This window comes from Drosophila guanche, unplaced genomic scaffold (assembly GCF_900245975.1).
Source record: "Drosophila guanche unplaced genomic scaffold, DGUA_6, whole genome shotgun sequence".
NCBI lineage: Eukaryota > Metazoa > Arthropoda > Insecta > Diptera > Drosophilidae > Drosophila > Drosophila guanche.
The window spans coordinates 1,732,170-1,750,797 of NW_022995754.1; the positions used below are offsets into that span (position 1 = coordinate 1,732,170).

The 18,628-nt window shown below is 49.7% G+C and overlaps 6 protein-coding genes across 12 annotated transcripts; 3 read left to right on the top strand and 3 right to left on the bottom strand.

Annotated features, from left to right (window-relative positions):
• Nucleotides 1–1,230: 1,230 nt before the first annotated feature.
• Nucleotides 1,231–15,942, top strand: LOC117589397 (fibrinogen C domain-containing protein 1). Of its 4 annotated transcripts, XM_034281314.1 has the most exons (7): nt 1,231–1,588; nt 1,829–1,965; nt 2,609–2,820; nt 2,921–3,101; nt 3,163–3,940; nt 4,293–4,294; nt 15,932–15,942. In XM_034281314.1, the coding sequence occupies exons 1-5, from the start codon at nt 1,424–1,426 to the stop codon at nt 3,911–3,913; spliced, it is 1,446 nt and encodes a 481-aa protein (XP_034137205.1). In that variant the 5' UTR covers nt 1,231–1,423; the 3' UTR covers nt 3,914–3,940; nt 4,293–4,294; nt 15,932–15,942. The 4 variants fall into 4 exon arrangements, with proteins under 4 accessions (XP_034137205.1, XP_034137204.1, XP_034137207.1 ...); XM_034281313.1 differs by lacking the exons at nt 4,293–4,294; nt 15,932–15,942 and having other exon boundaries at nt 3,163–4,148; XM_034281316.1 differs by lacking the exons at nt 4,293–4,294; nt 15,932–15,942 and having other exon boundaries at nt 1,231–1,510; nt 3,163–4,148.
• Nucleotides 4,301–5,549, top strand: LOC117589399 (lipase member H). Of its 2 annotated transcripts, none has more exons than XM_034281318.1 (4): nt 4,301–4,553; nt 4,616–5,080; nt 5,136–5,337; nt 5,414–5,549. In XM_034281318.1, the coding sequence occupies exons 1-4, from the start codon at nt 4,322–4,324 to the stop codon at nt 5,502–5,504; spliced, it is 990 nt and encodes a 329-aa protein (XP_034137209.1). In that variant the 5' UTR covers nt 4,301–4,321; the 3' UTR covers nt 5,505–5,549. The 2 variants fall into 2 exon arrangements, with proteins under 2 accessions (XP_034137209.1, XP_034137210.1); XM_034281319.1 differs by having other exon boundaries at nt 4,616–5,059.
• On the bottom strand, nt 6,344–11,106 carry LOC117589395 (probable serine/threonine-protein kinase yakA). The gene is made up of 3 exons (XM_034281311.1): nt 10,743–11,106; nt 8,988–10,671; nt 6,344–8,923 (listed from the first exon to the last, which is right to left on the bottom strand). The coding sequence occupies exons 2-3, from the start codon at nt 9,495–9,497 to the stop codon at nt 6,572–6,574; spliced, it is 2,862 nt and encodes a 953-aa protein (XP_034137202.1). The 5' UTR covers nt 9,498–10,671; nt 10,743–11,106; the 3' UTR covers nt 6,344–6,571.
• LOC117589401 (probable phospholipid hydroperoxide glutathione peroxidase) lies at nt 11,265–13,056 on the bottom strand. Of its 3 annotated transcripts, XM_034281320.1 has the most exons (4): nt 12,969–13,056; nt 12,113–12,329; nt 11,592–11,915; nt 11,265–11,534 (listed from the first exon to the last, which is right to left on the bottom strand). In XM_034281320.1, exons 2-4 carry the CDS (start codon nt 12,317–12,319, stop codon nt 11,343–11,345), a joined length of 723 nt encoding a protein of 240 aa, XP_034137211.1. In that variant the 5' UTR covers nt 12,320–12,329; nt 12,969–13,056; the 3' UTR covers nt 11,265–11,342. The 3 variants fall into 3 exon arrangements, with proteins under 3 accessions (XP_034137211.1, XP_034137213.1, XP_034137212.1); XM_034281322.1 differs by lacking the exon at nt 12,113–12,329 and having other exon boundaries at nt 12,969–13,055; XM_034281321.1 differs by lacking the exons at nt 12,113–12,329; nt 12,969–13,056 and adding an exon at nt 12,591–12,734.
• Nucleotides 13,426–16,985, top strand: LOC117589396 (striatin-interacting protein 1 homolog). The gene is made up of 3 exons (XM_034281312.1): nt 13,426–14,647; nt 14,714–16,503; nt 16,560–16,985. The coding sequence occupies exons 1-2, from the start codon at nt 13,710–13,712 to the stop codon at nt 16,479–16,481; spliced, it is 2,706 nt and encodes a 901-aa protein (XP_034137203.1). The 5' UTR covers nt 13,426–13,709; the 3' UTR covers nt 16,482–16,503; nt 16,560–16,985.
• Nucleotides 16,975–18,591, bottom strand: LOC117589398 (nicotinamide riboside kinase 2). Its single transcript, XM_034281317.1, has one exon. The coding sequence runs from the start codon at nt 18,559–18,561 to the stop codon at nt 17,542–17,544; it is 1,020 nt and encodes a 339-aa protein (XP_034137208.1). The 5' UTR covers nt 18,562–18,591; the 3' UTR covers nt 16,975–17,541.
• Nucleotides 18,592–18,628: the final 37 nt, after the last annotated feature.

Genomic DNA, 18,628 nt, shown 5'->3' on the forward strand with positions numbered 1-18,628 from the left:
GGGGAGAAAGAGAAGAAGGAGAGAGAGGCATCATCATCAACAACATCCCAGGCCCAAAAGCACACCCAAAAGCACACCCAAAAGCATTAATTATGTAAATGACACAACTCTTTTTTATTTCTTTACTTTATTTTTGGGCCGAACAAATGTCAAACAATATACACGAGACTTTTTTCCGTCTATGGGCCGACTGCCTCCCGATTGCGTCATTCGTCTTGTGGCTGTAACTGGAAAGAGATGAGCTCTGGGCTCCGTTCCGTCTCTGTGCATCGTATCTGCGGGCAATCATCTCTGCACGATTCCGCAACAGCTGGCCAGGCGAAAGGTTCCTCTAAAGCATTGACCAACCTTCAGAAACCCATAGCCATTCGGTTCGTCATTGCATTATAATTTAGCAATAACTAAATAAGTGAGTGACACAATGCGGAACACAGAAGCACAAAAAAGGTAATTCTGCGCATCGTGAACAAGCTGTTAAATCCAAATGAAAAGTGCATTCATTCACGTATCCATATTCATACAGCTCGTGAGGTTTTTCTCTACAAACGTTGACGGCTGAGGCCAGAATCCATATAAATAAGGCTATAAATAGACGTCCATCAAAGGGGGGAAACACAGAGACCGCCACTACAGAAGCTACCTCACAAAACTTGGACGGGACGTACAAGTGTCACATCGGGTTAGTCATAGCAAAACCCTTTCCATAGTTGGCATGGCCATGGGCAAACATTTGCATATGGAGCGGCTACGACTTGCAGGTTGAGGCAGGTTTTATTCAGGTTAGTGTCAATGAACAGAACTTTGTGAGTAATTACTATGGTAAACATTATACTACGCTGTTGATGAGGTAATGGAATTCCTAATTGCAAAGCCAGAGATTAAAGCTCGCAACAAAGTTTAGCACGCAGCCCGCTCCGCTCTTCTTTGAATACTCAATTAATTATTATCAGCTGATGAGCATCACTCAACTTGCACACCCTTCACATAACAGAACTATTTTGCATGCCTCACTCGTGTTAAGCTGATTGACAGCCCAAAGAAACCAAAAGTTCGAGGGGGTTTTTCGCCAGTCTTTTGCGACGACGGACATGTAAACAAAGCAAGACAATCCCCCAAGCACAGAGAAAAGAGAGCCGCGTCCGAGATCTTCTCTCGCATCTTCTCTTCATCTCGCGAAAGCTTTACTGCGAACAAAAGCTCGCTTCGGCAGGCAGTCTTTTGCTGCTCGTTTAATTGTCTCGCGAATCTTGCCCCGAACAGACGTCGTCGCTCGTGTGTGTGCTGTGGTGTGCTGTGCTCTTCGGTTCTATCAATTCGGCTTTGCATGCACCCAAGGCTAGGTGCCGAAATCAGTGTTCGATTGATTGACTGATTGATTGAAAGACGGATTCACTCAACACGTATATGTGATCAAAGTGATATTATGATGTGCCCGGTACAATTAAAAGCGATGGCCATTGGCATCGCCTGTCTCTTGTCGTTGCTCTGTGTCTGCGAGGGCTCCTCTTTGGTGGAGCCACACATGACCCAAGCGCCGCCAACTCTATCGCCAGCCCATGTGAGGTCGCGCTTGCGCACCAACTTCCGAGTGCGTTATAATTTTGTGGAACTTTTTGTGTATCTTTTACGTTAATCTCGGGTGAGGTGACGGAGTCCGTGACGATGCTGGTGCCTTTGGGCAGCAAGTCTCGTTTTTGGTCACGGCGCAAGTTCATTGCGCTGGACTCGTGTGCGTTTGCTTGTGTCGCGGGGGTTTTCTTGGTTTTGCTTGTGTTACTGACGCTGACTGGTCTGTTCTCTTCCTCCTCTGTCCTTCTTCTGCCCTTAGGCCAGCCCAGTGAGTGCCACAACGACTCCGCCCCGCTGCGAGTACAAGGAGCTAATGACGAATTTGCACGATCGAGTTGGCATCTTGGCGACCTTGGACGAGGACCAGCGCCATCGTCTGGAAGTCATCGATAAGAAGTGAGTAGCTCCCACTCTGCCCCAAACAGGTTTACGTCTCGATGGGCACGTAATGAAATATTTTTGGGAAAAAAACCGGTAAAACAAAACAACAGAAACCCAATAGAAGATGTTATTGGAAACGCCAGACTATCATCTCCGTCTATTGTTTCTTTGTCAATAATCCAACGAATCCCCAATGCGATTTATTTGGCAGAACAATGACTTCAACAAGCACATCTTTAATGATGCTCAAATAGCACGGCAACATGGCAATTATCCATGAATGAAGCAACACCCCAAAAAACATCTGCTGCCCAGCAATTGCTGGCCATTAAATATAGTATTTGTGTATTTTTTGTTGCCAAAATTCGCGCACTGCTTCCAAGTATCAGAGTGTTTATAATTCGGTCATGTTTGAACAGCACTCGCTGTGCCGCAGCCACAGCCGCCGACGCCTGTTTGGCTAATATATTTAAGACTTTTGTGTCTATAATTGTACACAAAGACGGAATGCAATAAGTCTCTCCCACTTATCGGAACAACTTCTGCGACCATTAGACAGGGTCACCAAATGGGGTCAACAATGATTGTGAGAGTACGAGTGCTGCTCGCAGTGATTTGTGTGCCTTAATCTTTAATCATTGTTTTCTTTATGCCGCAGACTGGATCAACTGGTGGACAGCAATGCCGCTCGCATGGAGTCCCTGAAGGCGCAGCAATTGAACTTCCAGCAGCGATTGGACAGCTTCGAGCACATCCAGCGGCTCTCACGCAGCACTCTGGATGAACTAAAAGGTGAAACAGACTTGACCTTGGGTCCCCGAAGAGTTAGGGAGTTGAAGCAAAAGCTAAACAATCGCCGAAAGATGAAGGGTAATCCTGCATGTTGTGTGGCGAATGTTGTCTTTAATGTTGTGCTAACTCTGTGAAAGCCATAAGGAAACCCCAAGCTAAAATCTCTCTTTCCAAACAGATATCTCCCGCACCGTTCGCTCTGCTCCCCAGCAGTATGCTCCATTGCCAAACTCGAGTGCTGGCAATGTTGATATTAGTCTGACCGATCGCTTGGATGCCTTGGCCACGCTGCTCACCTCCACGGCGCTGAGTGTGCGGACCGTGCAGGAGGATGTCTTCAAGCTAGCTCAAGCAATCAAGTAAGCAACGAATAAGGTTTACCTTTCATGGATATATGATTAAAGATCCATTTCCTTTTAGTCGCCAGCGTCGCCTGTCACATCGCAGGGTGCCGCCCAATCTCATCGGACAACCAGGAGCCGCTGCCTTTCCCGCCTATCCCCGACTAAGTCCGCCCACCAGCTGCCTGCAGTATTATCTGTCGGTGCAGGGCATTCTGAAGCTGCAGCTCACCCCCGAGTCCGAGTCCTTTTATGTGGCTTGTGACGGGGACTGGACCGTGATACTCAACCGGAGCTCCGACGAGATCAACTTTGAGCGTGGCTGGCTGGACTACAAGGACGGCTTCGGCAATCTGGCCGGCGACTTCTTCATTGGCCTGAACAAACTGCACGCCCTGACCTCTGCGGCCATCCACGAGCTGCGCATCGTGTTCGAGGACTTTGACGGCCATGTGGCCTATGCGGGCTACTCCACCTTTGCCATCGGCAGCGAGAGGGAACTGTACCCGTTGAGTCTGCTGGGACAGTTCCAAGCGGATCTGAGTCCCTCGGCAGGAGACTCTCTGTCCTACCACGCCGGTGCCAAGTTCAGCACCATCGACGGCGACAACGACAACTGCGTGGACTGCAGCTGCGCGCAGAGGTACAAGGGAGCCGGCTGGTTCAACAACTGCGGCACCAGCAACATCATGGGACAGTACCACCAGCAGAACTATGCCCAGGCTGGCGAGTCGGGCATCTTCTGGGACACCTTCCAGGGCAAGGACTACTCGCTGCGAAGGGTCCGCATGATGATACGCCCCATCGGAGAGGAGGAGGCCCGCCGCTAGCCCATGATACTCTCTGTTCCCCTCTGTGTGCTGAATTGGCACTGCCATTTTCGTGTAAATCAGGGATCCCCCAGGAGAACCAGCTTCGGCGAGTGTTCGCTTTCGTATGCATTTTAACCCCCAGCCTAGCTTTATGCCCGATACCCGAACTTGTGCGTGTACTCACTCGTATGTGTAATATTTATGGAAAATTACTTAATACCTAGATAATACATTAATGTTATGTGTATCCATTGCATGGAGAGATTCCTTAGCGTACGTCATTCGCAGTCGGAGATGTTCACCCTAATCGCTCGATTTGTATAACATGCAATGCATTCAGCATGCAATCTGAGACTCTATATAAATCGCAGGCAGCTCTGTGACTGCGGCTAGTCAGTCGTGTGTTATCCGTGCAGTAATTGAAACATGGTCAAGACTTGCTTTTGCCTGGTGCCTCTGCTCTGCCAGCTTTGGGGCCTGCATGCCGCGTTGCTGGATTCTTTGGTGAGTCAGAGCAACATCTATTACCTGGAGCCCGGAGCGTCGGAGCTGCCACTGCAGAGCGTGGAACAGGTAAACACGGTGGATTCAATTAAGCTGATTGTCCACGGCTACTTGGCCTCGCGGTCGCACGGCTCCATAATGCCCCTGAGGAATGGTGAGGTCTAGCGGGTAGTTTAATCCTCTAGTTCCTATGCTAACGCTGCTCAAACCTCCAAGCGTACAGCTCCCAGGGATATGAGAATGTGCTGGTGGCTGACTGGTCGGCTGCCGCCACTCTGGATTATCCCTCCTCGCGATTTGCCGTGGATAAGGTGTCCCTGGTGCTGGCCAAGGAACTGCAGAGGTTTCTCCTGCGACACAGCATAGCCGCTGCAGCAGTCCATGTGGTGGGACACAGCTTGGGCGCCCATATAGCTGGCCGCATTGGCCACTACTTTAATGGAACTCTGGGCAGGGTTACAGGTCTCGATCCTGCGCTGCCACTTTTTACACAGCGCTCCGGGGACAGTCTGCGCTCGAATGCAGCGCAATTTGTGGATGTTATTCATACGGATTACCCGCTCTTCGGGGACCTCAGACCCCGCGGGACTGTAGACTTTTATCCCAACTTTGGATTCGCCCCGCAGCCAGGTTGCGAGGATGTGGACCTAATTGCTGCCAGTAAGCTCCTCCGCGAGGCTTGTAAGCGACTTCAAACGTTCGTATCTTACCGATTCACCTCTCCCCTGCCTCCCAGATAGCTGCAGCCACAACAGGGCTGTCATGTTCTATGCGGAGTCAATTGGAATGCCACAGAACTTTCCGACTATCCCCTGCAGCTTGAAGGCCATCAAGAGTCGCCATGTGGAAAGCTGCCTACGGGAGAGCTCCAGGCCAAGTCAGAATGGAACGAAATCAGACTCTGAGGTGGTTTTCATGGGAGAGCAGCTTAGCCGCAGGTGAGACAGTTAACGGAAATTTAAATTCAAAATATCTTTTGTTTGTATAATTTATTATTTATTTATTTTATTACAGCGTCACGGCGTTTGGAAATTTTTACTTGGAAACTAATGGAGCACCACCTTACGGCAAGGGGAGGAACTCAAATTATCGACTTCTCGACTAATTACATCGCATATACGCTTTTCCACTGTTTAGACATACTTTTGGCATGACCAAAACTAAATTAGAATAATAAATAAAGCAAAAATGTAAATATCCTTTATTTCCTTGGGTGGTTAAAGTGATGCGGAACATCCTACCGACTACGAGGACACGTTTCCTGTCCTCATCGGGTGAGAAATGGCCGAGTTAAAGCGATTTACTTGAAAATCGGTTTAAATATAACGGTCAGCACTGTGGCGCCCCCACCAAACAGCGGCATTTTCTTGAACTAACAATAATTAGTTCCAGCAGTGACCGTTGGTAGCTGGAGCGCCAGTGTGCACAAACCAAGTAGCACAGTGGCGCCCCCAGCCATAGCGGTAAATTCTCGAACTAAATGATTTTAGTTCCAGCCGTGGCCGCTGTGATCGCGGGGGCGCCACTGTGCAAAACACATGGTTGTTGTACAACAAAAGTTGTACTTGTACAAAAATAACAAAAACAACTTTTGTTGTACAACAAGAAAAAATTTGTTGTACAACAAAATTTGTTGTACAACAACCACGTCATTTGCACAGTGGCGCCCCCGCGATCACAGCGGCCACGGCTGGAACTAAAATCATTTAGTTCGAGAATTTACCGCTATGGCTGGGGGCGCCACTGTGCTACTGTGTTTGTGCACAGTGGCGCTCCAGCTTCCAACGGTCGCAACTGGAACTAAAATTGTTTAGTTTGCGAATTTACCGCGCTGGCTGGGTGCGCCACTGTGCTACCTTTTTGGACAACCATCGTTTTTTTTTGTTTTCTCCTTTATTTCCGCATTTTCCCAAAATAAAGAACGCTCGATTATTTTTTACTCGTCGCATTTCGTGTGTGTTTTATTAATGGCAAGTAATTCTGCACTTAATCCTAGATTTTTAAACCAAATTAATTCAAATCAGATGAAGATCAAACAGGGAAAGGGCCCTCCCACCGATGTCAAGGATATTTTTAAACTTAATTCCTAAAAAACAAATAACAATGAAAATGCATTAACAAAGATACAGTGCCACAGTTCGTTTCGTTTGAGAATCGGGAACTACAATCCTCCTATCCGTACGGAGCGTAGAGGTTGCCATGCGTTGAGGCCGAATGAAAGTGCACCAGATTGCCGTGCGTTTGCACCGGTGGCTGGTAGTAGGCCGCCTGATGGTACAGCGCTGGATGGGCGTGCTCGTTCACTTGGATCTGATGGTAGTTGGTGATCGGCTCGTGCTCCACTACTTCGCGCACCGTCTGGAACGGATGGTTGACCACAATGCGACGCTTATGCAGGGTTTCGCTTGTGGCTGCCGCATCGGTAGGAGCCGCTGTGGCGGCGATAACGCGTTCGTTTGGCTTCAGATGTCCAGCGCCGCCATTGAGAGAGACATCCACATCCTGAGGCTGTGCCTGGACGGGCGTGGGTGTGGCCTTTGTGGCAGACACATCGGCGGCAGCTGCTGGAACCTCCACCAGACGTTGCGAGTATTGTTGTCGCTGCTGTAAACGTGCCGATGGCTGGTGCTGGTGCTGCTGCTGGTGCTGCTGCTGTCCCTTGTCGCAATCAGGAGTGATCGTGGATGCCACTAGCATGGGTTGTTTACCCTCATTACGATTACCGATTTGGATTTGAATGTGTGTATCCTGGGACTGGGCCTTCTCCTTAGGCGACTCTACCTCTTTGGCGGGAGCCTCCACCAGCCTGGCCGACTGATTCTCGGGACTGAATCTCATTTGGGAGTAGGGAGCACTGTACTCCAGATCCTCGGCCAGGGGATTGCGTTGACGCGACGACTGAGTGTAGTATCCCCGCTGAGCGGCAGGCCTCACCGAAGCCTTGGCATAGACCACCGTGGGACCCACGTGGCTGCGCAGATAGGGCTTAAGCTCGGCCACATGGGCGGGCACTTCGGTGATTCTCTGCTCCTTTGGCGGCGTCTGGCTGCTGCGACCCAAGTAAATGTTATGCTGCGAAGGCGGCAGATGGATCTTGTGCTCGTGCTTGATGATCTGAGTGCGTGGCTGCTCCTGCTCTACCGGTGCCAGCTCCAATCTTGCTGGCTTGGCCTCTATATTGGCTGAATTGACGTTCGGCAGGAACTCCCCTGCGAAGTAGTCTTCATTATTGTTGTAGGGCTGTCGGTTGTAGCTGGTCCTATGCTGGTAGCTGCGCTGCGGCGGACGCTCATAGTTGGGCACCTCGTTGGGTGGGATACTCCTGGAATACTCCTGCTCTGGCTCCGCTCGGGTGATCATATTTGGTGTGAGGTGTTTCGTGTTGATCTTGATGGGATTGCCATTGCCATCGACGGCCGAGACCGAGGTGGATGTGGTCTGGCGACTGTCCACAACATCGCCCGATGGCTGCTGCTGCTGCTGTGGCTTCTGCTGCTGTAGCCGTGCCTCCACGTACTCATCCTTTGGCGCCTGATCGTACGAGGCCATGGTCGTCACACTGGAGCCCACGGTGGTCGTTTGCTGATCCTTGGACTGGGCTGGGGAGTCGTAGGAGTCGTAGGAGGGTCGATAGTCGTTGCCATTGCTATTGCTGCTGTAGCTCTGGGTGTTGTAGCTCTGTCCGTTGTTGCTGTAGGCAGCAGCCACCGCGGGATGCGGGTGTCCCAGTGGCAGCAGAGTTTCCCCCTTGGGAATCTTGGCCACGGGGTGATCCAGCTCCACGACAAGCGTGCCCGCCGGCTTGATCAGCACACGCTCCTCGATGTCGTAGAACTCCTTCTGGATGGCCGGATGCCGCACCTCGTACTTCTTCGCCTTGAGCGCTGGCTGCGCAATCTGAATCGTTTTGGTGACCATCGGTCGCTGGGGCTGAGCATAGCTGCGCGGAGGAGCGGGCGGCAGATAGCCCGAGCCGCCTGGATAGGAGGATGCCTGATCGCCGTAGTCATCGTAGCCCTGCGAATCGTAGCCCTGGCCATCGTCCACCTCTGGCGGGTACTGTCCCTGGTAGTCCACATCCTGGCCCTCGTCGTAGTTGTACAAATTTGGATCGTAGCTGGGTCTGTTGTAGCTGGTGGCAGGATTAAAGCTGGATGTGGCATCGTAACTGGAGGCGGCATCTGATGGATGCGAACCACCAGCAGGCACTGGGGCACTGGAGGATACGGAGGAGGAGCTGCTGCTGCTGCCGCCGCCAGGTGAGGAGGCGTGCACGGCGGCTGCCACTGGAGCCTGGGAGGGCTCATAGATGGGTTTAGTGTCCGGAGCCACCTCCACATTGGCGCTTTGTACCTGGGAGGACGACACCGGAGCTGCCACTTGCCGCTCGAACATGCTTAACTGCTGCGATCGGGATCCACCAATGGCCACCACCTTCTGTGGCGCACTGTCATCCGTGGAGGAAGTCACACCAGAGCTGGTCTGTGTGTAGCGCTGTGGAGCAGGGTTCGATGATTCATAGACCTGCAAAAAGGTGGCCAAGAATATTTATTTATTCATTTCATTCCCCTCAACCAGAAATACTCACAGTCTCGACGGTGGGTCCGTGGCTGTGGTAGGACTGGATGTACCTCTCGAACTCCTGGTTCTGGCGCAGCTGTTGGTTCCGCTGACGGAATTGTCCATTGTGGGGTGCCTGGAGCTGCGGCTGCAGTTGCTGGTGCAAGCGGCGACTGTGATTACGGCGACGTTGCATGCGTCCCTGTCCCTGTCCCTGTCCCTGACGAGGCGTTAGCTGAGGAGATTGCTGCTGTTGCTGTTGTCCCACTTGCTGCTGCTGCTGCTGCTGCTGCTGCTGCTGGCCCATCTGTGACTGTGATTGCTGCTGGGATCTTTCTTGAATCCTCTCAAAGCGCTCCTCCTCGTTCATCATCACGGGACCCGCTTTCAGCTCAGCTGGGGCACGTCCATCCACATAGTTAACATCCGCTGGATTCGTGGCCGGCTGCTGGGCAATGGAAATATTCACATGGGTGGCTGCCTCCACATAGCTCCAGCCAGCCAGCAGCAGGAGCAACAGCAGTGCCCGACTCATCATGGCAAAGTAAAGGTGTTTGCTGTGATCCTGGGATACCCGAATATTGAACCAATTGCGAATCGTTTGACGATCGCAGACCACCTCCAAAGCTGAACGCGTCTCGCTGTCTGAACAATTTGTGCGTTGTGCCGCGCATATTTATACCGATTTACGATACGTTTTGAAATGGAAATGGACTTGGGGGAGCGATCGCAAATCGCGATCAGTGTCAAAGTCAACTGCGACGACGCAACTACAGGTAAACACCCTGTTTAGGGATGAGTCTCAGATGCTTGCCCCAGTTCTACAATTAAAGGCATCGGCATCGCATCACAACTCGACGCATCGGAACGCATCGATCGATCGTTGATCGCTGATCGCTGATCGTTGATGGATGATGCATTCAACAAATTGCTGTCGTCGCTTCACACTTGTGTGGCACGCTCCTCCGATTTGGAACTTTGCGAATCGTAGCTCAAATTCGAATTTCAATCGCCAAAAACCCGCACCACCATCCGTAATTGGACACTGCCACATAGTTTCCAGTAATTGTCGGAAGGTCGAAGTCAGGCAAACTCTCTTGGCGACTCGTTTGAACTTGAAATCTAAGCAGAGAGACGTTGCACTGCCACTGCCTACAGCTGGACACCCCCAGTTGGTCTCTCACTTGATTTCGGCTGGGGTTTGGGATTGGAATTGCTGGTCAGGCACTCTTGCGCAACTTTAAAGTTGGCGAATATTTGCATTCGACAAGAAGAAGGTAAAGCCTAATCGTGTGAAGTACAGACCAATAAAATCAAAGTCAAATTCGAACAGCACTGGCTGGTGCCTAGAAGGGTCTCTGAGGGTCGCAGTATGCAAACAATTTACTTTATACTAACTATTTCTATACTATTACATCAAACTGCTCCAGTTGGATATTTCTTTGCCATGTAAGCCTTCTAATTAATTTAAGTTCCACCAATCATTAGGAAAGACTTACCCAGTGGATACTGACAGCAACCCAAGGGCAATGAGGATCTGCTTGAACACTTCAAAAAGGGCGTTGGGTTGACTTACAAATCCTTTTCAAACATCGCGGATGATAAGCTGTTGATTTCTGTTGAAGTTTGAATCCAATCCAGTGCAGTGAAAACTCCGCAATTGCATTATACGTCGGGGACTGGCTGGAGTTCCAATTGAAGCGCCGTAATGTCTGAAAAATGTCCAATAACTGAATCAGTAATTCCCTTTATATAATTTCACTCTTTTCATGGAATTACAAACCTTTTCGATAATGTTGGAGCTGCATTTGTAACTGAACTAAAATTCTACACTCTGGCAAGCTTAACAAACGTATGATTGATGCCAAGATATTGCAACATATGTCCCAAAACTCGAAATTGACAGCACAAAATTCAAATGAGCAAATAGAAAAGAATTCACATATTTTGAAAACAAACAAAATCGAATGAAGCCAGCGAATTATATTTGAATATGCCGAGATATCATCCAATTCTGCATGTCGGAAGTACATCGATGAACACGCACAGATCTGGAGCTGGAAGAGCAGACATCTATGGGTTTGTGACGCTGCCCTGGCATTTTCAGCAGTACCAGCTGCCGATTAGTCTTCATCAGGTAAGTGGGGGCCCTGCCCTGCATTTCCAATGAGGAGCGGAGAGACTAATGTGAACGGGCCACAAATGGCGTTTATTTATGTTCGAGTGGGAATCAAAAACCAGTAAAAAGGGTCAAACATGCGCGTGCATGTGCCAGTCCAACAACAAGATTTAATTGTGGTCTGGCTTGGTTATTACAAGCTAAAGCTACGCGAAAAGACACAGTCCAAGGCGCGACTTAAAGTAAACATTTTGTGGGAGAGATCTACAAGATTTTCTCAATATCCTTGGCAATGTCCATTGGATCGGTGGTAGGGGCATAGCGATTGATTGGGATTCCCTCTTTGTTGACCAAGAACTTTGTAAAGTTCCACTTGATGCCGCTGCCCAAGGTGCCAGTCTGTTTGGCCTTCAAGTACTTGTAGACCGGAGCGGCGTTATCGCCATTGACATCAACCTAACCAATAAATGACCAATCGTTAAACTACCCAAACACCTGTGGAAATAATCTTACCCTGGCAAATATTTCACCAATATCGGCCTTGGAATCGCGCAGATGGCAGACCATTGCCTCGCCATCGGCCTCCGGCATTTGGGAGTTGAACTGATTGCATGGGAAGTTCAGAATGGTAAGGCCGCGCTCGCCGAACTTCGTCTTCAATTCGGTCAACTTTGCGTAGTTGTTCTTGGTCAGGCCGCACTTGGAGGCGATGTTAACCACCAGGACCACACGGCCCTTGTATTTGTCCAGCGACACTTCATTGCCATGGGTGTCCTTAACAGTGAACTCGTAGATCGAGGCGGCGTTCTTGTAATCTCCTTTTTCAGACATGTCGATCTAGAGCAAAGGGTAATGCATTGATGATTAGTGGGTCTCCTTTCATGGGGGCACACACATCTACAAGATAACGAGCAAGCAAAGGTCTGGGGGTATAGTCAACGCAACATATTTTTAGTTCAGCATAGAGATAAAGTATCAGAAATTAGTCATAAACAACTACTAGTACAACTACAACTCGAAAACTCGCAACTCACGGCAGCTGCTGTGGAGTACTGGGGAGGGCAAACACTGCCGACGGCCGCACAACTGACTGGCAGCAGGACTGTGCAGAATTTCAGATTCTGCCTTTGGCTCTGACTCAGCTCGATGACTGGATAAAGGATTCTGCGACTTGTTGTGGCCCGTGTCGAGTAGCACCTGAACACTTGCTGCGAAATGGTCTGAAACTGCCTGAGACTCATACTTTAATGGCTGCAAATAACGATTGGAAAATTGAGAAAATTAAAGCAATAAGGGAATGCCAAGTACTCATACTTGTCTGGATACATATGTGTTATTCATGAAGGGCAAACTCGAACCTACATATTTGTCGCCCCACAAGCAGGAAGAAAGGAGAAACGGGGGGGAGGCGCGATGGCTATGTTCGTGTCCGTGCCAGTGGATTGTTAGGGGCATTTATTACGCATGCAAACGATACAATACTATTGTGGTTGGATGTGTTCTGGTAATTACTTGCTTGGTCATGTACAGGTAGGAGCCCAAGGCCACGGCCAAACCGCTAAGCACAAATTGGACAAGCGAGCGGCCAGCCATTGCTCTCTTTCTCACTGATTTCTGATTTCACAAGAATCAGGAATGTATAGTGTGGTGTATACTATATGTTGGGCGAGTATATGCTGAGAAATTGACTGAATTGTGCAAGCTCACGCTGATATGCGACACAATCGCTGGGGGGTGCAAAGTGCAACAATACAACAGGCCGACACTTGCAGGTGTTTTGAGAAGCGCTTTCAGCTCTATTAGCTCTATTAAAGGCTCCCTTTATAGCCACGTAATTGTCAAAACAGTCTGCGAAGGCTTGCTATTGTTTAAATTCGGTAAAATGCTTACTTATTTCGTAATCGCGTAAACTTTGGAAGCGTAAATAAATCTGCTGCCGGCTTGTGAAGAGTGTGACCGCGGGCTTTATATACCATCTGATACTCAAAAATATACTGTTCTCATTTCGAAATATACCGTAAATATACCGTATATCCCATAGCATTTTCCTCGATTTTGATATTCCACTTAATATTGCCAGCTAGTTAAGATTCTCAGCACTAAAACTATTATTTTATCCAATTGATTAATCAATTCCACATAAGATTGACTTGTTTTCATGACTACCTCTTATTGGATTGTTTACAAAATAGGGTTCTCGCTAAAAAGCTCATGTTGCTAGTTGGAATCATCCCTCAAATCAGCTGAGTGCAAACAGTTCAGTGCCGTGACTGTGACAGTGACTGCTGTGATAGCACATCCGTTTTCTGGTATTTTCAGTCACAAACGGTCACATATATAAATTTTCTTCTTTCTTTTGTGCGTGTGCGTGTGTTTTGTTTTTTACAGAACATATTTTTTCCAAATTTCTAGTGAAATGCAACCAAAATAGTATAATGCCAGTGTTTTAGCGAGTCAGCAGGACAGGAGTCGGCCTCTTTTACGGTCTACCGCAAACACATCTTCACACATTCAACGCCGCCCACTGCCCGCACCAGGGATACACGGATACGGATACACATCCGCACCCACCGTACACACCCACACATACAGGAACAGACACACGGCTCTGTGAGAGGAAACAGCTTCTAAATGATGCTCTCATCCATAAACAACTCCTTCGAGCAGGACACCCACGACGTGGACGCCAACTGCGATGGCCCCGACCTGGACTTTGTGTACTCCGATGTGGACAGCTACCAAAACGAGATCGCCGAGCTGTATAGCTACACGGAGTACAGTGAATTCCAGTCGAATGTCAAGGCATTCGAGGACCAAATGGAGCTGTACGACCTGCCGCCCAACTGGCAGAAGCAGGACTCAGCCTCACAGCGCAGCATTGTAATGAAGCTCATCGACCAGCTTGAGGTCTCAAATCGAACGTTACGCATGCAGGCGGCTCGGTGCATTCTGTATCTGGCCCAGGGTTGTTGGGCCGAGGTGCAATCTGATGAGGAGCAGCACCAGAATACGCGGGACAATGTGATTGTCCTCTACGAATTAGGCGTCTTCTCGTCCTTCATTGATCTGCTCAATATGGAGATCGAGAGTGCCTGCTCCCCGGACATTGTGGCCGTCAAGATCACGAACGTCACCCTGGTGGACTCCACAGACATCCGAGTCATACTCTCCGTGCTGTACATCATCACGGAAACCATTCGCGATGAGCGCGAAAAGGCGAGTGAGGACTACAAGGATCTGTCCGAGTCGTTTGTCCAGGAGATCAATTCCCCCCTACCCGATGGCGAACTGCTGGCCGTCAAATTGCTCGGCATGATAACGCGCTTCTGCAGTGGCGCTGCTCCACAGTTTCCCATGAAGAAGGTGGTGCTGCTGCTCTGGAAGGTCTCCCTCCTGGGTCTGGGTGGCATGGATGTCCTGAAGAATCTCAAGAATGAGTACCGACTGAAGGTGGGCCTGGATCCGATCACTGAGGATACGCTGGAGGTCACAAAATGCATGCGAGCCAGCTCACCCCCCGCCACCGCAACGGATATTCTGGAGAATCAGTATCCCAAGAGGAATTTCAAGTGAGTAGAGTAGATCCCCCTTTATGGTGGATTATCTTTAATCACACTTTTGTCTGCTTGCCACAGGCGATCGCTGATGAAGCAACGCTTCTTGGACGAGCCGGAGCAAATCGACATGGAGATGAGTGGCAATGAGGGATCGGGAAATGCCAACAATTCGGGCGGCAACAACGGTGGCAGCAATGGCGAGGAGGAACTCTTGCAGTACTATCGGCCCTTCGATGATCCCTCCTCCTCCGCCTCAACCACGGCGACGGCCAATCCCAACAATCAGCCCAGCCTCACAGCACCCCTCGCCGCAGTGCCCCCAGTGCAGATCACGGCGCGCCTGCCCTGGACACCCAAGGTGCGGCAGAAGGACATTGATCAGTTCTTGGATATTTCGCGGAACAAATTCATTGGCTACTCCCTGATTGGGGATCATGAGAGCCTGGCGGGCCTGCCACAGCCCATACACGAGGGCTTCAAGACGCTGCAGCGGCACATGTACATGAGTCTGGCGGATATGCAGATCAAGAAGGAGGAGGACATTGCCAGGAATCCCATTTCCACGCACGAGGATGAGATCAAGCTCACGCCAGCAGAGATCCTGTACCAGGCCATACTGCCCAATCTGCCGCAATACATGATAGCCCTGCTGAAGGTGTTGCTGGCTGCCTCGCCCACATCCAAGTCGAAGACGGAGAGCATCAACATAATGGCCGATGTGCTGCCCAAGAAGATGCCGCTGACGGCCACACAGTCGACCAAGCTAACAGTGGACATGGGCAGGCACAAGGAGATCATTGTCAAGGCCGTCTCGGCCATTATTCTGCTCTACTTGAAGCATTTCAAGATCAATCACGTCTATCAGTTTGAGTTCATGTCACAGCACTTGGTGTTCGCCAACTGCATTCCCTTGGTGCTGAAGTTCTTCAATCAGACCATCACCGAGTACGTGAACACCAAGAACAACATCCCACTGCTCGACTTCCCCTCCTGCGTGATCGGAGAGCAGCCGGACCTGAGTGGCGACAGCTTCGTCTATGGCGCCGACATGTCCGACAAGCCCTACTCCTGGCGCAATGTATTCTCGTGCATTAATCTGCTGCGCATACTCAACAAGCTTATCAAGTGGAAGCACTCGCGCGTCATGATGCTGGTTGTGTTCAAGTCGGCTCCCATTCTCAAGAAGACGCTTAAGGTGCGCCATGCCATGATGCAGCTCTACGTGCTGAAGCTCCTCAAGATGCAGACCAAGTATTTGGGCCGCCAGTGGCGCAAGTCCAACATGAAGACCATGAGCGCCATTTATTCCAAGGTGCGTCATCGCCTCAACGACGACTGGGCCTTTGGCAATGATCTCGAGTCGCGTCCCTGGGACTTCCAGGCGGAGGAGTGCACGCTGCGTGCCTGTGTCGATCGCTTCAATCTGCGGCGGTATCCGGAGGCCACCCAGAAGTGCGGAGCGGGTGGTGGAAGCGGCAACAACGGCGGAGGTGGCACGGCAACCCAGAATGCAGAGAATTCGCAGCAGTCAAACATGAATGCAGGCAACGGCTATGGTGGCAATACTGGGGGAGCCGACTCGAACGGCTACGGTGGCAACAACGGAGGAGGAGGCGGAGGCAACAACAGTGGCAATAATCAGCAGCAACAGCAGCAGCTCAATGACTACGGTGTGGAGGGCGGCTTCCCCAGCGACGAGATTCTCACGCATTCGGACTTTGCCTTCTTCGGACACTCGGGCTGGTGGGATCGCAAAGTGGAGCTGACGGATTACTTTAAGGCAAACTATGCAGTGTGGCTCGAAGAGGAGGTCTACAACAGTCAAACCGACTGGGATGCCCTCTAAAAGAAACCGAAATTAGTTGTCGGTGAGTAGAACTTGCGCGTGATTGAACGATTGGCTTTATTATGTATCCTTTTGCAGCTGCCTTTCCGGCACGTATACACACCACACCGATAGCGCCGCTTGAGGCCACAGCCTAGACCCACAACATATATAAGCAGAAAGTTATTACCATAGTTATAAGCATAAAGAAGAACATACATTGATATAATCCATGTAGTCCCCCCCGATCAGCAATTAACTTACGCATTCAATTGGCAATAACTCTGCACCGCTCCTACTACTCACAATTCTAGCAGGTTGCAGGCTACAGATACAGAATACTGAATACCCTTACTAGCGATGACAAGATTGTATATTTCATATTGGTTTAATTTATAGTTTATATATTTATTATTATTATTTCTCTTGTTTTAAACCACGCATAAACCCAAATTAACCTCCGCTTGGAACCCTTTGGAGATGGCTTCTCTAGCAGAATAAACAAATTAATTAGTTTGAAATGAATTCGATTCGATGATCATTTACTTATCTTGTGTGTGTGCAGTTTTCTGGTTAAATGTTTCTTTATTTTCATTACTTGTATGTCTGTGTGTTGGGTGTGTGTTTTGTTTCGCACAAGAAAAAATAGAATTCTCTTGTTTCATAGTCGTCTTAGGGGCTAACTTTAAACTTGTGTGGGGGTTGGGGTTAATTATACACTAAAGAATATGTACAAGGTTCACTCATCATATATACGCATTTACATCGATATTTCCATCGTTAATCCCTCACCAAATTAACCATTTTCCAGTTGGTTTACATTTCACTTCAACGGGGGGAAGAGACAAAAAAAGAGTATCGTAATATAATACAATTATATAATATTTAGCACAGCTAAAGTATGAATTCCTGAACCGGGTTTCCTTCAATAGAGAGAGACTATCCATGTCATCACATCTCATCCACATCACATAAAAACTATCTTAAACACGAAATAAAACTAACTAATAAAAACGTTGTACATATACTCGTATGTATGCCTTAAGGTAAGGTATTCACTTTTAGCCACTTGCTAATCCTACTACTGCTCCATGGGGCAGGCCGTGGGTAATATTGTTGGGTTATTGTTGCTCGATCCACCCACGTAGAGCATACCGAAGCGTTTCTGCTGTGGCGGACATGCGGGCGGCGCTGCCGCTGGTACATCGCAGCGCTCCTCAAAGTAGTGGACGATGCGCTGCAGCACATACTTGAAGATCTTGTCCCTGGAGATTTCGCCGTTCAAAAAGGTAATGTCCTTGCAGTCCCGATACTCGCTAAAGTTCTTCTCGTAGTGCGGCCACACACACAGCTCAAAGTAGCCGGTAACATCTGGCGGATCATAGGTTCGCTTCCTGCGCCGCTCGAAGCACTTTTCATAGGGCAAATGAAAGTGGTACTTGATATTGCAGAGGGCCAGCAGCTCCGGCTGGTTGAAGATCATGAAACCCTCGACCAGGAGAAAGTTGATTTTCTTATCCAACAACTGAGCAGCGAGTTGGGCATTCAATCGCATGATGTGCGCCGCATGCTGCTGCTGCTGTTGGAGCTGTTGCTGTTGCTGCTGCTGGTGCTGGTGGTGTATCTGGGGATGGTGATGCTGCCGTGGCTGCTGCTGCTGAGGCACATACTGATAGGCACCGTTAACGGCTCCGGCCTGCTTGTAGTAGTTCGCATTGTAGTGGTGCTGGTGATACTGCTGCTGGAATTGCAGGGCATAGTGCTCGAAATTAGCATAGGTTACCAACTGCTCGCCCGGCTCGGGTGCCAGATGCCGTCCCTTGATGATCTGGGAAATGTCATTCAACATCTTGCTCATGTCCAGCGAGGTGAGGAGCTCAAAGTTGATCACCTTCAACGCCTCGTTGAGCGTGTGGCGCCTGTCCTCCACAGGCAGAAAGTAGTCGTCCTGGGAGATTAGCTGCACATCGCCAATGGTGTATGGGGAGTTCCACAGCGGTGCACCGCTCAGGCCCTTGAAGTATTCGTGCAGACTGTGGGCCAGTGTCGTCTTGCCGCCGCAAGTGACACCCGAAATGCCGATGACCAGCCACTGTGGCATCTTGTTGTCGACTGACTTTGGGATTCCTTTCCTGTTCTCAGCTTAATCGTAGCCGCTGGCTCCAAGT

Excerpts from the sequence above, each read along its gene's own strand:
- LOC117589397 (XM_034281314.1), top strand. The coding sequence starts at position 1,424 with ATGATGTGCCCGGTACAATTAAAAGCGATGGCCATTGGCATCGCCTGT. Across the intron at positions 2,821-2,920 it reads CAATCGCCGAAAGATGAAGG|ATATCTCCCGCACCGTTCGC; the intron begins GTAATCCTGCAT and ends CTTTCCAAACAG. Across the intron at positions 3,102-3,162 it reads AAGCTAGCTCAAGCAATCAA|TCGCCAGCGTCGCCTGTCAC; the intron begins GTAAGCAACGAA and ends ATTTCCTTTTAG.
- LOC117589396 (XM_034281312.1), top strand. The coding sequence starts at position 13,710 with ATGATGCTCTCATCCATAAACAACTCCTTCGAGCAGGACACCCACGAC. Across the intron at positions 14,648-14,713 it reads TATCCCAAGAGGAATTTCAA|GCGATCGCTGATGAAGCAAC; the intron begins GTGAGTAGAGTA and ends TGCTTGCCACAG.
- LOC117589395 (XM_034281311.1), bottom strand. The coding sequence starts at position 9,497 with ATGATGAGTCGGGCACTGCTGTTGCTCCTGCTGCTGGCTGGCTGGAGC. Across the intron at positions 8,924-8,987 it reads ACGGACCCACCGTCGAGACT|GTCTATGAATCATCGAACCC; the intron begins GTGAGTATTTCT and ends ACCTTTTTGCAG.
- LOC117589399 (XM_034281318.1), top strand. The coding sequence starts at position 4,322 with ATGGTCAAGACTTGCTTTTGCCTGGTGCCTCTGCTCTGCCAGCTTTGG. Across the intron at positions 4,554-4,615 it reads CATAATGCCCCTGAGGAATG|CGTACAGCTCCCAGGGATAT; the intron begins GTGAGGTCTAGC and ends CAAACCTCCAAG. Across the intron at positions 5,081-5,135 it reads TAAGCTCCTCCGCGAGGCTT|ATAGCTGCAGCCACAACAGG; the intron begins GTAAGCGACTTC and ends CCTGCCTCCCAG.
- LOC117589398 (XM_034281317.1), bottom strand. The coding sequence starts at position 18,561 with ATGCCACAGTGGCTGGTCATCGGCATTTCGGGTGTCACTTGCGGCGGC.
- LOC117589401 (XM_034281320.1), bottom strand. The coding sequence starts at position 12,319 with ATGAGTCTCAGGCAGTTTCAGACCATTTCGCAGCAAGTGTTCAGGTGC. Across the intron at positions 11,916-12,112 it reads AGTACTCCACAGCAGCTGCC|ATCGACATGTCTGAAAAAGG; the intron begins GTGAGTTGCGAG and ends CCTTTGCTCTAG. Across the intron at positions 11,535-11,591 it reads TTGGTGAAATATTTGCCAGG|GTTGATGTCAATGGCGATAA; the intron begins GTAAGATTATTT and ends TTTATTGGTTAG.